Source organism: Erpetoichthys calabaricus, chromosome 4 (genome assembly GCF_900747795.2).
Source record: "Erpetoichthys calabaricus chromosome 4, fErpCal1.3, whole genome shotgun sequence".
NCBI lineage: Eukaryota > Metazoa > Chordata > Cladistia > Polypteriformes > Polypteridae > Erpetoichthys > Erpetoichthys calabaricus.
Genome location: NC_041397.2, coordinates 159,587,304 through 159,603,367, shown reverse-complemented (window position 1 = coordinate 159,603,367; position 16,064 = coordinate 159,587,304). Strand labels below are relative to the sequence as shown.

Below are 16,064 nucleotides of genomic sequence, written 5' to 3'. Positions count from 1 at the left end.
AACATTATACAAAGATATTGTCTTTAATTTAATATTGTTTTTTGTATCAGTAAGGTGCTGCTGGAGTATGTGAATTTCCCCTTGGGATTAACAAATCTATCTATCTATCTATCTATCTATCTATCTATCTATCTATCTATCTATCTATCTATCTATCTATCTATCTATCTATCTATCTATCTATCTATCTATCTATCTATCTATCTATCTATCTAAAAATAAATGAATGCCCTCAAGCATTAGTGAATTGAAGTAATATAATACGGAGGGGGAGATAAAATGTATGTAATGCATTGTAAGAAACTGATAATCTCCTACAGAAAGGGGTTACTTCACAATATGGCTGCTACAGGAGGTTGTACAATTTACTGAATTATTGATGCTTTTGTCCTCCACGGCTTCTGCATGCTGGCTTTTTTTTTTGTAAAAAAAAGTAATGACAAAATAAAATATACTCTTTGTTATTGTGGTCTTGGTGAGGACTAGACAATTGTTACTTAAGTCCTGATATTTAAAATCATAGAAAAAGAGGATCTGTTTATTACTTTCACATTGTTGTATTTTAGCCCACTGCATTTGATTTCACACCCATTTTTCTAAGCTTATTCTAACAATCCAGAAAAAAAGATAATTAAATAATTAGACATTAATAAGGCTTCAGGTTTACCTACCTGATAATGAATAATAGATTGTCCCATTTTCTCCTTCATCTGGATCCTTTGCCTGTATGACACCCAAAACTGTTCCCAAAGGCATACCTTCTGACACCTAAAAAAGTCCCAAGCATAATTATTCAAAGACCATTAAGAATTTTGTCCTTTGTTCAGACAATTACCAAATTTTGTTACATTGCATTATAACTATAATATAGACTGACAGATTCATAATGCATTTTTTACATAATAAAGAAGAGCATCTTTTTTAAAAACTCCATCAGTGACATCAACTATATACTTCCATAAAGGAAATTAAAGGAAATTATGAATTTATTGTAGTTGCTAAACATTTTTTGCCAACTCTATTTCTGATTTTATCAAATGCACTGATATGGTTTAACAAATCAGACAACAAAGATGAAAATAGTCTTTCATTGCAAAATAAAGAGCTATTATGGGGGAACCAAATTCAGCTACCAAGAATAAACCTTTCTGTTGAGACATCAGGTGTGCCATATAATGTACTTCTTTTGAATGTTCAAGTTCATGATTATTACCAGTTGAATGTGCAGTGACATTCTTGGTCACATTTGACTAACTTACAATGACAATCTATATTTTAATTCTGAATCAGATACATTTATCTAATATATAATGCACTATATCTGAGATTTTTTTGACTAAGTTTATGTTCATTTATAATACAGGAATTTAAAAAAATACCTTGTTATCTCCACTTAACCTTCCTTAAATAAGGTAAAAGCACAAGTGTGCCATCTTGTGGACTACTACAGCACTTAGGACTACAGTATAATGCAGTTTACCGCTGGAAAAAGTGCACTCTAATGTGATGCATTTGCCATCATATGCTAGAAGATGAAGATACAGTATTTATATGGGTAGCTGGAAAGTTTCACTTTGTTGCAAGTACTACAGCAATTTTATTCCATTAAATATATAAGAACATTAGAATGGGTACAACAAAGTCCAAAGTGCAATCTGAATAAAACAAGCAAACTAGTCTGCAATCAAACTGTCAAGTTAGTCTGTTTTCCTTTAAAATCTAGGTTGTCAGAGAGACAAGAATGTATAAACTATATAGAGAAACGGGCACAAAAAACTAACAGAATATTTTTATTTTGGTAGTTAGTTCTTACAGTGGTGGTTTTACTTACATGACTACACATCTGTTGACTGTCAGCTACTATCCCCCATAAACAAAAACAGCTAAAGCATGGTAACATTTTTTTGCCCTATCCTTCTATCTATCTAAAAACAGGAAACCTTATGGAAAGTGTATGTAAATTGTATAACTGCAGTATACACTGTAGATCAGGTCAGTATTTCTCACTTTTGATAAAAAAAATAAAAAACAAATAAAAAAAACTTCCACTTGAAACCCTGCTACCACTTTTCCCCTCCTCTGCTATTTTTGAGTATTCCAAAGCTTTTTCAAATTCTTTCAAAAGACATTATGTTCTGGCCAAAATGCTCTCCCTCAGCATATTAAAACAAATATTCTAGGAAACGGATTTTGATTTTGCCATGTTTCAGAGCAATATGCAGTCCAGCAATGAAGAAGACAATTTTTTGTTTTTGCTATGTGTGCGTCAGTTCTGCTTAAGTACTTTGTTTAAGCTATTCGTGTTAGATATTTGGAAGAAACTGTGAAAGTATTATTTTCTACTTGAATAAACATCCATCCATTTCTTTTTCTGAAATTACTTATTCAGTTCAGAGTTGCAGGGATTTGGAGTATGGCAGCATGCACACTTACCTATGCACCCGCAAATTTTTACAACAGGCCAATAGAGATTCACCAGTTAAACTAGGATACTTATCATAGGGACGTGAGAGAACAAAAAACTGAAAAAAAATGCACAGAGGACAGAATGTAGAACTCCATACAGAACAATGCTATGTGCTTTATTACATTTCTGCAATATTATACATAGTTCTCTGTCACAAATTTGGAAAAATGTGAGGCTGGATTTACAAACATTTTTGTGCCTGCTCAGGTGACTTCCTTACCTGCATTTTGATTCCTTGTCCAGGAGGTATATGTACAAATGAGGGAGCATTATCATTTTCATCTAAAACAGTAATGAAAATGGTTCCAGTAGTGCTACGTGGGGGTGTGCCACCATCTTGCACAACTACAATTAGTTGATAACTAGACTGGTGCTCACGATCCAAAATTATCCGAGTACTGATTTCACCTAGATATGGGGAAAAAAGGAAGCAGCGGAAAATGTTAATTTCAATTCAGTGCATTCTGCCTTGACAGAAAAACTTACCTATAAAAAATAAATATCAAAAGACACTGGTGTTATCAATTGGAGAATCATAAAGTATTATAAACCACAAACATACATACTCTAGTGCAGGCATGTCAAACTCACTACCATTGGTGGGCCACTTTGACTGCCATACGTGCGTCAGCGGGCCGTACTGTAACAAATATTATTATTCTATTATACAAAATTACTGTAGCTTTCTTTCCAATACTGAAAACTTTAAAAAATGTAACACTTAAAGTTTATAGTTTAAAGAAAAGCAATTTATTTCCATGCAGTCTCCATACAACAGTATAGAATTAGAGTCTTAGCCTCTTAGCTAGGTTCTTATTATATTATATTCATTATATTATATTCATTGCTTATATAGGAGCCTTCCAGTGTGAGATTTATTTATTTTGTCCCGACACTTGGCATCTCTTGTTAGTAACCAGCTTGTCAATATCAGGCTTGAAATCTTGTGCATCTGCAACTTTTATGAGGGATGAAAGGTGCTCGACAGTAAGTCTTGAGCGATGTGGGGTTTTGGTAGCTTTCATTAACGAAAACAATTGCTCACAAAGGTAAGTGCTTCCGAACATTGACAGTACTCTCGATGCCAACTTACGGATCTGCGCATACGAGGGTGGCAGGTAAGCATACAAGCCTGGCACACCAACTTCGTTGTATTTTGCCTTCAGAATAGAATCTGTCTGCACTTCAATCAATTCCATTTGGATATTCTCAGGTGCATTCTCAACGTTGTAAGAGAACAGCGCAATGCCCTGTTTGTGTGAACTGAAATCACGAAAATGCTCACTCAATTCATTGCTCAGCAATTCAAGTTGGAAAACAAATCCTCCAAAAATCAAATTTTACTTTACTAAGTTTACTTCAAAGTTTATATAGTAAAATAAGCCGATATGCAAAAAGCCACCTGACCTACAATAATTTTACAAAATCAAAATAAAAATATGTTAATAAACAACTCACCAACTTCTCGCGTACACTAACTGTTCGTTACAATACTAGCACAAAATTACATGAAACTACAGCAAAAAAACGTGAAAATATGCAGGCTATTACTACTCGTGATGGTCAGTTCTGCCCAATGGCCAGTCTCAGCAGCCCAGTCAGTAGTGTAGCCTTAGCAGGGGCGGCTCTAGGCTCGTGGCGGTCCTGGGCAGAGAAAGAATCGGTGGTTCCTTCGCCTGGCAATGTCAATACGGTAACTTATGCACGGCGGATGGCCACATCCGTTGCAGACACTGCATAGCCGCCTCGTGCTCATGACACGCTTCTATATACGTGTGTTCGTAACTTGAAAACCAAGTGGCAGCCCATGATATTCTCATTACGGCAAAACATTATAATACTACATATAACTTACTGCTCCGACTCTAGCGACATTTGTAAATACAGCGTACTAATTAACAAGAAACAGAATGTTTTTCGGCCACATTGCCGTCAGCTGTGTCATTATTTTCTCTTTCTGTTTTATATTCAATATATATTGGCGTGGCAGCCCCTGGGATTTGGCAGCACTGTGCAGGTGCACAGTTTGCACATGCCTAAGGCCACCCCTGCTGTAGCCTAGCACTTCAGTTGTGACGCTGCGGCTCATTAACTTTGGTCAAGGCTCGTGGCTATACTAGCAGATGATGTTTCCGGTAACCGTAATGCCATGGGAAAACGCGCTTTTGTCAGAAGGCAGAAGTAAGAAAAGTCAATAAGTAACACCTAAGATGCAGAATGATTCAATCACAAATGATAGTAATCATTTTGTACAAGTTCAGTGCTAACTAGGATCTGTTATGCGGGCCGCACAGATTTCTGTTGCGGGCCGCATGTGGCCTGGGGGCCGCGTGTTTGACATGCCTGCTCTAGTGCCTTTTTTGGCAGCATAGGGCACAAATCAGGAGCATCCCTGAATAACATGCCAGTCTACTGCAAGGTCCATTCAGTCACACACCCACACTGAAATTCGTACAGTGCAAGGATTGCAGAAGGAAAAAGAAGTACTCTCAAATAAAATACAATTACAATACAATATAATACAATACAATATAATACAATTTATTTTTATATAGCCCAAAATCACACAAGAAGTGCCGCAATGGGCTTTAACAGGCCCTGCCTTTTGATAGCCCCCCAGCCTTGAATCTGTAAGAAGACAAGGAAAAACTCCCAAAAAACCCTTGAAGGGAAAAAAATGGAAGAAACCTTGGGAATGGCAGTTCAAAGAGAGACCCCTTTTCAGGTGGGTTGAGCATGCAGTGGGTGTCAAAAAAGGGTGGTAAATACAATACAATACACAGAACAGAACACAAGTAATCCTCAATACAATATAATAGTGCAATAGAAATATCACAAGTATGACATGATAAAATACAGACATGAGGAGAATATGCCAGTGTTTTTCTAGTTTTAAGGTATTTTTTATGTTTTTTAGTTTTTTTTAGTTTTAGTTTTTTGCCATTTTATAATTTAGTTTTTGTTTAGTTTTTTGCTTTTTATTTATTTGAGATTTTTGCCATTTTTCATTCAATTTCCCATTGGGATTAATAAAGTATCTATCTATCTATCTATCTATCTATCTATCTATCTATCTATCTATCTATCTATCTATCTATCTATCTATCTATCTATCTATCTATCTATTTAGTTTTAATTCTTCAGCAATTAATTTTTACTTTTTGTCACACTAAAAATGTCCACACGGAAACAGTTTTGCAACCATAAAATACGGTTTTCTCTATAGTTGTCAAACTGTGTATTATTCATATTGTACCTATCAACTTAGTCCATACAATTTTACTGTCTGTGACAGAACTTGAACCTGATAATGCGACAGTTCAAGGTTTCCAGTATAATCAGACAATGCAAGAAAGAAATAACAACTGTACTCTGATGTCATACTGTATTTTAACATGCAACACATTTAAGCAAATGTTATTTAGTACCGCTGGTCTGACTTTGTGTCGAATGAGCAGCTGCTCACGGAGTCCCGAATGAGACACATTACCTGCATTGTGAGGGACTGTCAGTTACGGCACTATGGTCAAGTGGCGTAATTCCCTGAAGGTAATCTGGCTCGCAGGATCGAGTGGCTGAACCAGGATAAGGGGATGCCTGCCTAACACCTGGCAGATAGAGAGTCATTTCCAGAGGGTGGGACTGGACCTAGTGTCTGCCTGGGGGGTTGCAAACCAGGATCCCAAGCTGTTTCATTGTGTGGTGGGTGCAGCAACACGTTGTAGCAGTGCATGCTCCCCAACCTGACTTGACCTGTTATTTAGTTTCATACACCCTTTCTTTTTTTATTTTTGAGATTCCCTTTGCGAGGTGTAAGATCACCACACACATATTTTACATTTATTTTTGATTTCTCTTCATGATGACTATTATGTCATCTACCTATTTCAAATCTTTGAAAGAATATTTTCTTCAGGGAATTCTTACTTTAGGGTGGCGCAGTGGTAGCGCTGCTGCCTCGCAGTTAGGAGACCTGGGTTTGCTTCCCGGGTCCTCCCTGCGTGGAGTTTGCATGTTATCTGCGTGGGTTTCCTCCGGGTGCTCCGGTTTCCTCCCACAGTCCAAAGACATGCAGGTTAGGTGTGCTTGGTTTGGTGTATTTGTGTGTTTCCTGTGGTGGGTTGACACCCTGCCCGGGATTGGTTCCTGCCCTGTGTTGGCTGGGATTGGCTCCAGCAGAACCCCGTGACCCTGTGTTTGGATTCAGCGGGTTGGAAAATGGATGAATTCTTACTTTATTTTTAGAATACTTTTGAAGTCACTACCTGAACAGTATTAATAATAATAATAGCAGAAACAGAGATTAAAGTTTTTCCATGTATATACTGCATTTCTGCAAACATACAATTTATATTACACACTCTAAACATTTCAGATCATTCACTTAATAAGCAACATGCAAAACCTAGGGAGCACCCTGTGAGCCTAAATTGGGGGGATATAATTTAAGAACACATGTAGGAATAAACAGATTCCTGCATTTGAGAAGTCTTAATGACACAGTTTGAATATTCTTCTATAAAACACTCAGTCCACATACACATGGCAAGAACATCCAAACTTCATACCGACACTGACAAGGTTAGCAATCAAACCTGGGCTCATGATGCTGTATAATAATAATGATAATAATGCTACATTTTGTTTATATAGCACCTTTCTAATGCTCAACGCACTTTACACATTGCTAAAAGAAAGAAATGGACATAAAAGCAAAGATGACATTAATAAATATCAAACATTAATAAATATTTGAAAGTCAAAGTTCTGAATTAGATTAAGAAAGAAGCAGAAAAAAATGAAGAAAAGCCATGAACAAATAACTCAATTTTTGTACAATTTGCCAATGCAATGACCACATTTAAACATCAGTACTAATAACCTGATTAAAACCAAATGCATGTGTAACGTTGCCTCGGTTGATAACACTGACTACATGCTCTTCATCTGCTTAATCTGTCACTTCAAAGGTACCATAATTTAACAAGAAATATATATGTGATGCAAGGTTAAATTGTTGAAATTCCCGCCTGCTTTGGTGTATAAAGACAACATTTTTTCCGGTTTTAACACTGACTGAATTTGAAGCATGTAGGTGGCTATTCAAACTTGAAAAATCCTTCAAAGCTCTTCATTTATTTACATTCGAAGGTATATGGATGGCATGTTTGAATTTAAACGCCTTTTTATTGAAGTTTAGTGAAGATTATCTGACATTTGCTGACGAAGAGCTATCCTTGATTGATGGTCAATTGTGGCCAAAGAGATCTACAGAATAAATCTTTGACAAGTGACAAGGCTTTGATATTCACTCTCTTCTAGAAGAGAAAGATGACTGATGGATGTAGTGACCAATAAAATCAGATATACTCAGACACCAACAGCGCTAGTGAGGAGTACTTCTACAAGTGCATGAATCATGCTTATTTCTAACCAAATTTACTACTGCGCAGTTTCAATAATATTTAAAAAATATACCAACAACTGCACGCTTGCATGTTCATTGTACACAAAGATGTACTAGTGTGATGAAAATCAAAATGAACATTACAAAAACTGTTTCATTTTTACTTTCTTTGTTTAGTTCCAGTTTTAGGTAACTTAATGATTATTTTATCATCAATGACATATTTCGTTTTAGTTGTAGTTAACGGGAATAACACTTAAATGAGCAAACTCTGTATAGATTGTAATCAGGCACTACATTCAAACTCAAGACACTGGATCTGAACGAATGTAATGCTAAGCACTGCATCATATTTGTGTATTTTCACTGTATCTGATACTGTTTAAGTTTTTACTGTGTAAGATACCCACAAAAATTATCTAATGAACTGATCAAAGTCAAATTGGTAGGCAAAGCATTTCTACATTTCTGCAGTGCATAATTGGACTAGCAAGGTTTTTCCTACCTCATAATCAAGAGCTAACACTGGACATCTTTAATGAGCATTTTTGGTGAATTTTGAGAAAATCTTGTAAGAAATGAAATACTTTATGAGTAGCTTTGGCAACATACCTCTCACGGCTGTTTTTCACTTCACTTTTAAAATACTATACACAAAACCTTTAATGAAGCTGTACTGTCCAGAATCTTATTTTGTACATTTGGTTCATTGCTAAATGTGTGCTATATAGTAACTGCCAACAAAATTGCATTCCCACAGATTCATTTCTTCCTGCGGCTTTTGCAGCTCTAGTCTCGCTGAATTTTAGAAGATGGAAGCTATTCTTCTACTACTGTACAATATTTCTTTCAGAAAGGCACTGTCATGTTAAACATTAGTCATCAGCCACTGCTGTATTTGTATGTTTTATTTTTTCATTTATAAGAGCTTCATGCACTTTATATTCCACTGGTACAGGAATGCATGGCTAATTGGCTTGAACATTTTCAGTTTTGTCCACCTTCTTTTTCACATAATTCTAACCAGATTATGATGGAGCAGGACAGCATGTAGTAATGGGTTCTGCTTTCATCTGAGTCATTGTCTGCCCATACGAGGGTTGTCTGGGTTCCGTGCGGAATCACTCGAAATAAGTAGCCAAGGATTTTTTTTTCTATTTTTCTCATGTATTTCGATCCTTTTTAAACTTTTTCTAAGTATTCACTGCCAACATCAATGCACTTTTGGGCTCTTCTGACCCACGCCGCAAAACACTCGCGAAAGGCTGTCTTTGGGAGGTTGTCCAGCTGTTCTTTGACAGCTGCAATCAGTTCCTCTCGAGTTTCAAAGTTGTGGCCTCGCAGGGGTTCTTTCACCTTCGGGAAGAGCCAAAAGTCACATGGTGCAAGATCAGGTGAGTAGGGTGGCGGGTTCAAAACGTTGACACCACTGTCTTCAATGAAATGCTTCGTCGCATTAGCCGTGTGGGCTGGCGCATTGTCATGATGCAAAAAGTGCCTTCGCAAGTTCTTGGACCAGCCTCTAGCCATCACAGAAAAAACGTCAGGCAGGCACTGAGTGGTCTACCACTCAGAGGTGACAGTTGTCCCCTCCATCAGCGGAATTGACGCGACAATGCCATCAATGTTGAAAAAGATGGCAAACATAGTGCGTTCCACCGAGCAGATTAAACCATCAGAAAAGTCATAAAAAATCATCATTCGAAAGTCACGCACGCACGGAGTCGGAAGCTTCGCCGCTAGCGCCGGCTGCTCACTCTCAGTTCGTTTGCTTCTCGTGTTCACTCTGAAGGAAGAGAGGGACCAAAACATCGGAACAAAAACATGCAACCACTTGAATAATCCCTCTACACAGCAGAACAGGTTTCGACAGGCTGACACTCGACAAACGATAAAATTCCGCATGGAACCCAGACAACCCTCGTATCTCCACTGATTTGTACATTTAATTTAATTCCAGATTTAATTCAACATCTAAGAGGCACATTAGACTGACTGGTGGGAATAAAGTGTCAAAAAATTAGCAACTGTATTCTGTGATTGATTGAGAAATGTACCACTGTCTTTTGTAGAGTTGGTTACTCCTCTTTCTACTAATGTTGCTGTGATAAGCTTTATTTCTCCCTAATAGAAACGTGAGTTCTAAAAATGAATGTATGACTAGATATTGTGGAGATCATTAACAGGAAATGTGCGAGGAAATCAAGTTGACCTAAATTTGACTTAGTGTAATGTTGTTAGAGAACACTGGTGTGCAAGGCATATTACAACAGTTCAGTTCTGGAATTAAAGACTGTATATAACACTTGAACATGTTTTCAACAACACCATCCTTCTATAGCAGGTGGTTTCAGCTTTATGTATTATAAATTAAATTGTTACAAAAATTAATCTGTCAATGCTGTGCCTAATGGCATCTGTTAATAAAACAGTTAGGCTCTCACCTGTTTCTGAGTTGATCTGGAAATTCTGATCAGAATACATAAGTCTAAAGGAGAGCACACTATTGAAACCTGCATCCCGATCACTTGCAGTCACCCTGCCAAATCCAGTCCCTGGAGGCATATTTTCAGATAAAGCCAAAAACACTCGTTCCTGACTCAGCCGGGGTGCATTGTCATTTTCATCAGTCACTGAAACACGCACAGTAGCACTGCCTGTTTTCTTTAGATGTCCTGCTCCACTACTTGCCAGAACTGTGAGAAGATAAAGGTCCTTGGTTTCTCGATCTAATACACTTTTAACAAATAGCCAGCCACTATCAGCAACAATGCCAAATCCAGTGGAATCCCCATCTGTGCGAAGATGATATACTACTGTACTCAAAGGTCCTGAGAGACTGCTGGTTTCGCGATTCAGTGCTCTCACCTGGAGAAAGCGTGTATTGAGTTGGATGCCTTCCTTTAATTCCACACGGTAAGTTAATGTGTCAAAAACAGGACCTTGGTCATTTTCATCTTGGACATACACTACTAGTGTGAATGTTGAACTAAGCTGAGGGACTCCATGATCTTTAACGACAATTCTGAGGTCATAGTGAGGTATTGTTTCATAGTTTAAGCTTCCAATTAAGCGAATTTCTCCCAAACTCCGGTCAATGCTAAATGTTCTCAGTCCTTCACTGGAAGTTAATTCAAAACTTAATTGACTATTCAGACTAGAATCCTTGTCCTCTGCCCTTACACGGTATACCAAAGATCCTATTTCAGTCTCCTCTGGCAAGAGTAAGGACTCTGAGGATGAGGGAAGAAAAGTAGGTGCATTGTCATTTCTATCTGCAATGATAATTTTAACAGAGGTTTTTCCAAATGATGGCGGAGTACCACTCCAGGCTTGAACTTCCAGTTCTACAAATTGCTGTATCTCATGATCTAGGGAAAGGCTTGTTCGCAACACTCCTGTCTCAGGGTCAACTGTGAAAAATCCATACGGGTCTCCTGAAGAGATGGTGTAGTATACTGCCTTAGAATCACCTGTAGGGAACAAACATTGCATGATTACTACTACTGTAGAAACAAACATGTTATTAGTATAGTGTGTTAATATCACTAAAATATTATGATTACTGATCAAATTAGAGAGCTTAAAGAAATGTATATACAATTTACAGGTGCAGTATTTGATAAACATGACACAAATGCACCACAATCTGGAACTGCACAGAGTTCAATTGTTGTTGCTACCCAATGCACAACCTTGCAAAACTAATTAATTTTACAACAGTATCCCATGAAATAAACATAAAATAAAAACAGAGATATTGAATGTGTAAAACAGACTAAAAAATGTTCTTATGGCTCAGTGAAAATGAACCCACCTGGTAACTGAATGGGTTCAATAAGTCTTTTATCTCTTTATAAAATAACATGAAAAGTATACTGTATATAAATATCTATAAGGATATCTAAGGATATATATAGCACTACCTCCCCTGGGAAACTAGAGTGCAGCCCTCCTGGGCAGCTGTGACACCATGGATTCCTGCAGGGCATGCTGAGACTTGGAGTCTGGTACAGCTCTGTTGGGTTCAGTGGGTGCTATCAGGGGGAGCTGCAGAGCCCTACAGTGAACTTCCACCATACCTGGGAGTGATTCCAGGTAATGCTAATGAGGCACCTGGAGCACTTCCAAGAACTGAATAAAAGGAGCTGTGTCACTCCATTCAAGGAGCCAGAGTCAGGACGTGGAGGAAAAAGCTTGCTGAAAGAGGAGTGGAGGCAGCAGAGAAGGAGAGAAGGAAGAGGAAGAAGAAGAAGAAGAAGAAGAAGAAGAAGAAGAAGACACTGACTGTGCTGTGCTTTGTTGTTCTATGCTGTGGGAGGAAAGAAAAAGTGCTCCACCACTGAAATAAAGTACATTGTGTGATAGAACTCATGTCTCTGCCTGGGTTAGGGCAGCTTGTATGTGCCCCGGTGGTCCACAATATAAATATATTTATATACTGTATATAGTGGCACATTTAAAGACATATTTGTGAGTAAGAATGAGCGATCAAGACAATGGTCTTAAGAAACTCAGGAATCCCAAGGAACCTATCTACTTGCTCTGAAAATACAAGTTGCCATATAAGGGCAGAAAGAAGGATAGCATTTGGAGATGATCTTTTGAAACAGAGAAATCCAATGGCATTTAACTGAAAGATGACCAGTGGGAACAGATGCAAGAGTAAAATAAATGCCTTTTATTGCGAGAAGGCTTTTGCTGTTTTTGATAGGATTACAATGAGGAAAACGTCTGTGAAGACTATTTATGTTACTTTCCTCATAACTGTTCTGCCTTTAACCCTCCAATCACCTTCAAGAATAAGACCACTGCAACATGCTATTAGATGTGTCAAATATTTCTCTTGACAATCACTACATTAATTTCATCGCCTGAAATTAAAGACAGTACCTGAGACATACTTCAATATTGAAAATGCATCATGTTAAAATATTGAATTAATAATAATAATAATAATAATTCATTACATTTATTGGCATTGCTTTAGGCATAAAAACTGTAGCTGCTACAACAACAATAGCAAGAGGAGACATACTGATGTGCTGATGTCACCCTTAGTGGAAATGGAGGAAGTGCTGAGGATTTTGTGTTACTGAGGTGTGAGAGTTAATTAAAAGACAATTTTGTTTCTAAAAACTTTGTTTTTTGGTTGTTGTTATGGAGCCATGCTGGAATTTTGAAAGGTTTCTTCCGTTAGAAGATTTTTTTTGAATTTTTATTCACCTGCACAAAAGCAAAAGTAACTGAATGTTTGGGAGGTTTTTTGAAAAAAGTTACTTGTGCTTATCCTTGTTACTTGTATTCAAAACTAGCATCGTCAATGCAATAGGCAGTAGCTGAAACTGGCAAATCTGTATGCAAATAACCAACATCATAGAAACTAATAATTTCAGTAAAAGCAATAGCGTTTCCTAAGAAATTAACCTCTTTAGCGTTAGACACGAGCGTTACTATGGCTGCGAAAACAGTGCTAAAAGCGTTAGTCCCAAGTGTCACTCGGGCAACTGTAAAGATGAATTTTGCGTAAGCGTTAGAACTGAGAATCACTTGGGCTGTAAAAGTGGTGTCAGTGCTGCCATTCTATGGAGAAATTATGTCTGAGTGTAGGTTTTCACTAATTATGAAATATCTGCACTTTACCAACAATGAAGGGTTTTGATAATTTTTGGGTTTGAGAATACCCATACAACACCCAAATTGAAGAAAATCTGGGAGATATAACAATTTATTGTAGCAAAATTTCTGCATCGATGAAAGTCTCATGGCTTATAAGTGCAGACTGTCAAAAAGAGCAAGATTTGGTAGGGCAAGTTTTGAACAGAGGCAGCAAAGTCTAAGTGGGATGGACTGGGATAGGCAAATGTGTGGAAACAGTTGAGGAAGAGTGGAACAGGTTTAAAAATGTTTTAATATAATGCAGGACAGGTGTATCCCAAAATCTGAAACTAGTAGAAAATAAAACAAAACTCAGTAGTGTATTAATAAGCAGCTGAAAAAGAAGCTGCAGAGGAAAAAAAAACAACTGTATAAGTATATAAGACTAATAACTCCTATGGGAACTGTAGGGCATATGAGAACATGGAGGCAACTATTAAGAAGGATATTAGGGAGGCTAAAAGGTCCAAAGAGATTCTTTCATTATTTTAGTACAAGAAGACCAGTCAAGGAGGAGGTGAAATGTATTAGGAATAGTAGGAGGTGATTAAAATATACAGACAGTGAAATAGCAGATGCTACTTGCATTTCTCTGAAGTCTTCACATGTGAGAAAGTGGATAACCTAACAGCCGTAACAGGGACTACTAAGGAGGTACTGGGGGATTTGGAAATTGTAGAGGGAGAAGTACTGCTTAGATGGAATAGGCTGAAATTTAACAAATCACCAGGGGCCACATTTATAAAACTGTGATTTTGACAGTGAAAATATGCATATGCCATATGCATTCATGAACACACCTTAAACCCCAACCGATTACACCCTGAAAGTCCAGAGAAGCGTGACTAGACTGGGTCCAAGGCTATATGGGATGAGTTATGAAGCAAGATTTAAACAGTTGAGCCTTTTCACTTTACGCAAAATGAGATTAAGAGGTGACATGATTGAAGCGTTAAAAATATGAAAGAATTTAGTTCAGTGGATTGAGAATGTTACTTTAAAATGAGTTCAAAAAGAACACAAGGACATTTAAGAGTACATTTCACACACATTAGGAAGTTTGTCTCCACACAGAACCATAGACACATGGAATAAGTTATCAAGTAGTGTGGTAGGAAATAGGATTTTTAGAACCTTCAAAATCAGACTTGATGTTATTGTTATTTGACTGGCTGGCTGGTTGGGCTGTATGGCCAGTTCACATCTAGATCAAGCCACTTGATAAACCTATGCTCCAGCTGGAAAACCAAAAAAGAAATGTAACCAATTGTATCATAAATATTGTAAGTCGCCTTGGATAAAGGCATCAGCCAAATAAGTAAATGTAAATGTAGATTGTTCTAATGTTCTAACAATATTTATTTCTATTCACATTTTTATATACAGGTTGTAGCTTAAAGTGCTTTACAAGATGTCAAAAAAATAGTTACAAGCAAAGAAAAACAAACTGAAATTAGATATCAGAATATTAATGAATAAACAACATACAAAATAAATAATACACACTTACATAAGATAATACTGTATATAATTAACACAGAAACAGGGTCAATGTGGAATTGCTACCTAACCTGCACGTCTTTCAATATGCAGGTGGTAAACCTGCACAGATATAGAGAAAATGTACAAACTTGGAGAAGACTAATGACTTTAGTCAGTTGGCAAAAATTACATGTGAAAACATTGCTGCTTTGAAGAAAACGCAATGAAAATCAGGTATATAGGAGTGAAACCCATGAGTTTAGATTAGGCAGCTTATGAGTGTTTGAGAGGCTAATCAGTACTTAGCTGACACATCTGATTCTCTTTTAATTTTCAGAGTTGACAGTTTGTATTTGTTAACCAGTTAATCTATAATAATAAAAGGCAAAGCCCTCACTGACTGACTCACTCACTGACTGACTGACTGACTGACTCATCACTAATTCTCCAACTTCCCGTGTAGGTGGAAGGCTGAAATTTGGCAGGCTCATTCCTTACAGCTTACTTACAAAAGTTAGGCAGTTTTCATTTCAAAATTATACGCGTAATGGTCATAACTGGAACCTATTTTTTGTCCATATACTGTAATGGTAGGCAGCAAGATGGCCGTAGGAGACTGAGTTGCGTGTCGCGTCATCTCGCCTCCCACGTAATCACGTGAACTGACTGTGAACTCAGTACGTAGAAAAGAAGGAGGAGCCCCAAAGAGCGCAGAAGAAAACATTCATTACACAATTGACAAGGCAGCGAAACAATAAGAAGCGAGTGAGTGACGCATACAAGCATCTTCATAAGACACGAGGTATAAAAAAGCACGGTGTAAACCGTAAGTCTAAATTAACTTTATAGAAACGCTCACGCTGTCGTTTGCAATACCATATTCGCGAGATACAAGTTTAATGAGAAGACACGAGGTATAAAAAAGCACGGTGTAAACCGTAACCTTAACTTTATAGAAACGCTCCCGCTGCCGTTTGCAATGCCATATTCGCGAGATACAAGTTTAATGAGAAGACATGAGGTATAAACGACAGTTTGCATCACTTTGTA

The 16,064-nt window shown here is 37.4% G+C and overlaps 1 protein-coding gene across 1 annotated transcript in view; it reads right to left on the bottom strand.

Moving 5' to 3' along the window:
• The window catches only part of LOC114641417 (protocadherin-16), a 237,387-nt gene that overhangs the window by 122,514 nt on the left and 98,809 nt on the right, over nt 1-16,064 (bottom strand). Inside the window, exons 5-7 of the mRNA XM_028790469.2 lie at nt 10,319-11,347; nt 2,688-2,875; nt 672-768 (exon numbers count right to left, since the gene is read on the bottom strand). Of these exons, the coding sequence (XP_028646302.2) occupies nt 672-768; nt 2,688-2,875; nt 10,319-11,347 (1,314 nt within the window). The remainder of the gene's footprint in view (nt 1-671; nt 769-2,687; nt 2,876-10,318; nt 11,348-16,064) is intronic.